The 7,053-nt window shown below is 39.5% G+C and overlaps 1 protein-coding gene across 1 annotated transcript; it reads right to left on the bottom strand.

Moving 5' to 3' along the window:
• Positions 1 to 504: 504 nt before the first annotated feature.
• LOC115779054 (dimethylaniline monooxygenase [N-oxide-forming] 5-like) lies at positions 505 to 5,791 on the bottom strand. The gene is made up of 10 exons (XM_030727500.1): positions 5,660 to 5,791; positions 5,317 to 5,505; positions 5,057 to 5,222; positions 4,789 to 4,931; positions 4,188 to 4,387; positions 2,275 to 2,505; positions 1,879 to 2,000; positions 1,718 to 1,790; positions 1,543 to 1,612; positions 505 to 1,464 (listed from the first exon to the last, which is right to left on the bottom strand). Exons 1-10 carry the CDS (start codon positions 5,789 to 5,791, stop codon positions 1,180 to 1,182), a joined length of 1,611 nt encoding a protein of 536 aa, XP_030583360.1. The 3' UTR covers positions 505 to 1,179.
• Positions 5,792 to 7,053: the final 1,262 nt, after the last annotated feature.

Genomic DNA, 7,053 nt, shown 5'->3' with positions numbered 1-7,053 from the left:
TGCTATACTTACAGAAAGAGTTGGTGTGCATTTCTAAGCATAAGATATTTTTGCACCTTGTACCAGATGATATTAACAACTTGTCATTTTCAGTTTCATGGTTGGTGAGCTCTAATGCTCTAATTTAACATTAAAATGAATTTTCATACTTTTTCTTCCATTCATCATTAGATTCGTCTTAGAAATAGTTCTCTTTGTAATAAGACAGTTATGCATTTCTCTCCAATAAAAAGCTCAAAACAAAAGCCACATTTTATACCATCTTCTGTCAGCTTTAGGCTCCAATTTGTCAGAAAAAAAAAACACACACAAAAAAAACCAAACAATCCAAATACAGTACTTTCTTCTAGGATTATTATTAGAACCATGACAAAACACACAATCCTATAGAAATCAGAATGCTTGTATCAACACTTCAGGCAATGACTTTATTGGCTTTTTTGACCAGTGTTACACAAGAAGAGTTGCAGATAGACAATTATACATTTATGCATTTTTAGACTAATATGTTAAATGTTACGCTCAGCCATCATCTTCAATACTAAATGCGATAATATCTTTTTGCAAAAATGAGTTTTCATCCTTCAGTGTTACAGTGCATGCCATCCTTTACATAACACCTTATATGAGTAGGTTTACATGTAGAAATGACAGTTTGCATTTCTGTCAAATTTCTTCTCACTCTGTAAGAAACTGATACTTAATTTAAAAAAATCATTTGTGTCTTTAATAGAAACTCAAAAATATAATTAAAAAAAAAGTTGCTTAAGTAAACAAAGATATTTGATGGTGCATCTACATTAAGATCTGCATTTGGTGATGCATCTACACCCCGTGGAGCTTGTTATGAACTGCAGGCCATTTGACATATTAAGGAGTGATGTTACAGAAAAGTTAATCAGAATTCATGTGATGTATTGTTATGTATCATTAAACATTTAATAAAAAATCATATTCAGTTATCTTTTGTCTCTATTGACTTGCTTTTGCTTTCACGCTTTAACTGATCCAAGTTTATTTGAACCACGTAATAATCGTTTATCTTGTTCCAACTGTACTGCGATGTGCATGATGTTAAAACTTTTTTTTTTTTGTGATTCAGTTTTTTGGCATCTGTGAGCCTCAGTGGCCTCAGGTCCCTCTGTCCTCCTCTGCAGGCTCATCACCCAGTAGCACCTTTCAGATCTTGTTTCTGGACAGAAGCACAGCCATGATCACAGTTCCTGCAAATATGAGCAGCAATAGAGAGCACAAAGCAAATCTGCTGGTCTTCTCTGGTACTTCTCTAGTTCTGAATGGCTGAGCAACTCGCTCCCACTGAGTGAGGATAGCTTGTCTGGCACCGGGCCAGTTTCCAGGTCCACTGAGACGATACTGAAAAGGAGTGCAGGGACCAAAGAAGACCTTTGCCCAGAGCATAGGATCGCTCAGAAAAAGTCTCAGGAGTTTTGGTCGAACACCTACCTATGAATAGAATCTGTCGTGAAGATTTTGTCTTTGAATTATTGTTCAAAATTTGATATATTGTTCAGGTGAACTAACCTCCCCAGCCATAAAATCCAGATATGAGATGTAATCTACCTGTAGAGCAGCCTTTTTTGGACAGGGATAGCTGAGAAACAAAGGAAATATTTTTAGGTTTCATTAACAGGACTTAATGGGAATGAGTAATCTGCCAGGGCTGTTTAAGGAATGTCATTTTGAAAATGGTCTCTACCTTTGCATGTTTTTCCTCCTTTCAGACTCAATGACATCCAGCATTTTCTCCTTCGATGGAAGACGACTCAGACCTTAAAGATGACACATCCGCTAATTTTTGCCTTACCCTGTAAAGCAAGAGCTTGTGTGTGTGTGTGTGTGTGTGTATGAAGAGTTTACCTAAAAAGACCCTAACAGCCCACCGTGCCTGCATTTCTACTGTAGGCATGATTGGACCTTTTAATTGGAAAAGTCCCATGATGGCCAGTGTGGGATGTTGCAGGGAAGGAGGAAACAGTCTCCTAAAACATGAAAAATAAAACTGTGGGGGTGTACTTAAAAATTTTAATATTAAGGCACAATAAAAGTTGCTAGATTTGTCATTACAGTTAAAAAAAAAAAAAAATTCTAGATGCCATTTTAGTTTTATTAAAAAGGTTACTTAAAATGATTGAATGTCTTAATGATTACATTTTGCACACAGCGGTCCAGCAGCACAAAAGAAAAAGAAAATGTTGTATGATTCACACTTTAATCTACTCACTTTACAGTTTAATCTATCCACTGTGAACTTACTTGTACAGTGTCACCTCTTCATTGGGTCCTGACAGAGTTGAGGGCAGGAATGGGAACTTTGCAACATAACCTGTGCAAAACACCACAGCATCAATGTTCTCCTCCACTGTGCCATCTTCAAATACAACTCCTGAGTCCTTGAACCCTTTCAGATTGTGCTTCATGGCTAGTGCCCCCTGAAGGATTTGGCCAGGGAGATCGTCATTGATCAAAAGCTTTCTATCCATAGGTCTGTGAAAGAAGGAAATGGCAAAGTACTGAAGCCTCTGTCTAATTGTAAGCTCATACCATGCTGGTACTGATGAATAAAACTGAATAAAGACTCGTGCCAGACAAGAAACAACATAAATAATGCTGAATATTTTTTGTCTTTGGTAGTCAGCAATGAAAACTATAATTGTGCTTCAGGCTTGAGAGAATTGTCTGACCTTTCTAAAATGTCTGAGAGTATGGTGGCTTCAGTTTGAGCTTTTAAAGCTGACAGCAGGGTTATTACAGTTTTGGATTTTACATTATAGTTTAGTTTTATTTCATTGTAACTTTTTTCTCTAATTCAGTTAGTTTTAGTTAGTTTTCAGAGTGGTTTTGCTTATTTTTATTAGTTTTTACTTTTGGTTTAATACTTGGCTTTAGTATTAGTTTTTCATACTTTGTCAGGTGCGAGATTCAAGGTGCAAGAGTGACTATTGTGTAATAAAAAATCGACAAATGATACCGTTTAAAACTGTATTAGACAGCCAAGATAGCAGCATTACTGCCAAATGTGTGTAATATTAAGGTCACACATCAACATCAACAGGGAGAAACATAAAGAAAAACATAAATTCCAAAACCCGATAAACTCAGCGTCAGTGCAGTAGATTAACCTACATGTGGTGTATAACATAAAAATGCAGTGAATGTTTGACAAAAACAAACTGAACTCTTTGAAGGAATCAAAGCTCAAATCCAGCTGCATCCTGATGTTATCCACCACATGATGCTGGTTCTCTGTCGGAGCTGCTCAGAGAGCTAGCTTGGTTAGATGCTCACTAATTAGACTTGCAGGGTTTTTGCGGAGCCTGTGTACACAACCTATGCAAGTGGTCGATGCCGTTGCCGCATTTAGGTTTGTGCAGCTGGATCATGTGTGTTATTACCTTGTGGTCGTGTGCAAGTGTTTTATATGCGGTGCTGGCTGAGACTTTTTGGTCCTCGCTCTTTGTGGTCAGTTTTTTGACTGCAAACATATTTGTCCCTCTGTGTTTTCACTTTGTTCATTCCCTCGCATCCATTCCGATAGTTTCAGCAGTCTCACTCCAGGAATTTGCTGACATTTGTGAGTCCTTATATTGATGTTTTGATTATTATTCCTGATTGTTCTCTCACTGATAAATTTAAACACTGCTACAAAAAGTAGCCAGAAATACACAAGCGGACTCAGCAGGGCTGAACAGGTTAATCACAATTGTTGCGGGCTGCGTACACCCGACCTATAGTTACAATTCTGAGATGTGCACATCATTTACATCGTAGGTTACTGCTTAGGTTCAGAGTGGTTTTTGTAGCTGCCTTGTGCGTGCTTCTCAGGTGGCTTTCATACTGAAAGAAACCCCATTTGGGACTCTACCACTTTCTCTGCAGAGACTGCTGCCATTACTTTGTGACCAACGCGGTGAGCAGACACACACACAGCTATAACTGCTAGAGTGGAAAAATAATTATTTTACATCAATCCACAAGGCTTTTAAATAAAATGACAAACACAACACAGACTTAATGCTAGCGTTCAATTATTCATCTTAGTGAGTTCATAAACCATTTTTTATATATGAAAACAATATTAAAAGACATGATTAAAGACATGTGACAGGAAATCAAAAGATGTTCACCAAAGGAAGAGACAACAGTCAGTTTAAAAAGCTATACGTCACCTGTGTTTTGGTTTTAGACCGTACAATCTGTGGTCATATTTTTTGTTCAGTGCTCTCTCTACTGCCCAGTTGACCAAAGTGTTGGGTAGCAGCCAGTTGAGGATATTGTTGATCCTCTTAATTCCTGCCATGTCGATAGGAAGACCACTGGTGGACATCTTGCCAACTACCCAGGCCCCTTGGCGTGTACTGAGAAAGGTCTGTCAATGCAAATGCAGTACAGTAGACATTTTATAATTTCACTCAGTCCTGTCCTTCACTGACAAACAGAACTTTTGCTTTTTTGGGGGGCGGGGGGGCTGTAGCTCAGGAGGTGGAGGAGGGCACCCACTAATCATAAAGTTGATGATTCAATCCTTGGCTGCTCCAGTCTGCATGCCAAAGTATTTTTGGGCAAGATACTGAACCCCAAGTTCCTCTTAGGGTTCAGTATCTTGGAGTATGAATGTGTGTGAATGTTACTGTAGATAGAAAGCACTTACACTTAGAAAAGAGTGCATGTGTGAATGGGGGAATGAGGGCTATTGTGTAAAGAGCTTTGAGTGCTAAACATAGAGTAGAAAAGCGCTATGTAAGAACCAGTCCCATTTCCTTTTTTTACCTTCTTGGCAGATCTGCTAATCTGCACAGCAATATCTCCTCCAGAATTGCCAATGCCAACCACCACCACCCTCTTTCCTCTGAAGACATCTGCATCTTTATATTCCCAGCTGTGAAGACACCTGCCAGAAAAAGTTTCATGCCCTGGAGGAATACAGATTGTGCAACAGCTATAATGAAAACATTTTTTTTCCATGAATGTGGTTATTTAAAGATTATTTTATCATGGTGATTTAAATAATATTGCTCTGTGATACCCATTTGTTTACCTTGAAAGTCAGTCAACGGTAAGACTGGATGGGTGTAGTGACCTGAGCACACCAGAACGGCATCAAAGATGTGCCGTTCTTCCTCTCCATTGCTGTTTATGGTCACTATGTCCCACTGACCGGACAGAGAGAAATCTGGCCTTTGTGAAACACGCTTCACTGTGGTCTGAGGTGTGCACAGCAACATTCACAAAAAAACGTGCATCAATATCCAGAACACTGATGTCATAGAAGATGTTATCTGATGAGATATCATTTACCTGAAACTTAATGTATCTGAGCAGGTCAAAATGTTCAGCATAGAGCCTGAGGTACTGCAGAAGCTGGGAGTTATGCATGTAGTTTGGATAGTCAGCAGGCATGGGAAAGTCACTGAAACACATCATTTCTTTGGAGGTATTTACCACCAAGGAGTGGTAGATGCCGGATTGCTCTGGCTCAGGTGTCTCCTGGTGACACAGATGAAAACGAGTGCAAACATGTTATTAGTTTAATGCAGTGTTAGTAATTGTTGTGGACAAGTTTAAATGCAGGATTCAGCAACAGCAAGAACTATAATCAAGCTTTGTATTTTGGATGCTCTCATATTGTGCCCCCACTCACCTTAAAATTCCACAGGCCCCCAATGTCATCACTGCTTTCAAAGCAGACGGGCTCGAGCCCCTCATCCACACAGGTCTTGATACAGATCAGACCAGAACTGCCTGCTCCAATTATTGCCACACTTTGAACCATTACTGAACACTTGTGTAGGGGAAGACACTATGAATCAGAAATACTTTTGTCTGAACACAAGGGTTATATACCACAGGCACAACAGTGTTGTCAAAATTTGAAAGACATGCCAGGTGTTCTCACCTTCTCCTTTTCTATGCTTGCCAGTCCTGTTTATCTGCTGTGGAATGTTAAACAGTGCGTGAACTTCCTGAACTGTTGTTGTGCATTCAGTTAAACAGTACTCCCCAGGAGGGACTTTAACCTTCTTCTTCAGATATTCTTCATGCTTGTCATGATCCTGGGCTGGTGGCCCAGCGTTTGAGTTCTTTTTGTGAAGTACTGTTTGTTCTATTTTGTAGTTGTGTTTTCCTAAATTCCCTTATAGTTTAGGTCCTCAGTTTGTTATTGTTTGGGTGTTCTATTATTAGTTATTTGTGTGTTAATCTGGTTTCCCTTTGTCCTGGTCTTCCCTGTGTTTGTGTTCCTGTGTGTGTTTTGTCCACGTGTCTTGGCCCTTCTCTGTGTTCATTCCCTTCCTGTTGTTTCCTTGTGTGTGGTGTTTAGGTTCCTCTACTGTAGCTTTATAATTTAGTTCTCCCTGTGTTTTCCCTTAGTGTCCTTCCCTTGTGTTGTGTCTCTTGCGTCTGTTTCCCCAGCGTATGTGTTATTTCTCATGTGGTGTCAAGTCTGCAGTTGTAGCTTTTTTGGTCACTTCCTGTTTTATTTTGACAGTCTTGTGTCCCTCTTTTGGTTCCAGTTTCATTTGTTTCACCTGTGGTCCCCTGCTGTTTCCACTTGCCCTGATTACATAGTGTAACCCAGAACAAACTGACATTATTCTTTCTCTTCTTAGAGGTCCAGAACTTGAAGAAGTAAGGTTACATTTTGACAGTGAAAGAGATAATGTGTTAATGATTACATTTTGCATACAGCGGTCCACGGGAGAACCAGCAGCACAAAAGAAAAACAAAATGTTGTATGATTCACACATTAATCTACCCACTTTACAGTTTAATTTATCCACTGTGAACTTACTTGTACAGTGTCACCTCTTCATCGGGTCCTGACAGAGTTGAGGGCAGGAATGGAAACTTTCCAACATAACCTGTGCAAAACACCACAGCATCAATGTTCTCCTCCACTGTGCCATCTTCAAATACAACTCCTGAGTCCTTGAACCCTTTCAGATTGTGCTTCATGGCTAGTGCCCCCTGAAGGATTTGGCCAGGGAGATCATCATTGATCAAAAGCTTTCTATCCATAGGTCTGTGAAAGAAGGA

The sequence above is a fragment of the Archocentrus centrarchus genome, chromosome 4, assembly GCF_007364275.1.
Source record: "Archocentrus centrarchus isolate MPI-CPG fArcCen1 chromosome 4, fArcCen1, whole genome shotgun sequence".
Classification (NCBI taxonomy): domain Eukaryota; kingdom Metazoa; phylum Chordata; class Actinopteri; order Cichliformes; family Cichlidae; genus Archocentrus; species Archocentrus centrarchus.
The sequence above is the reverse complement of the archived record's forward strand: the minus strand, read 5'-3'. Positions and strand labels throughout refer to the sequence as shown.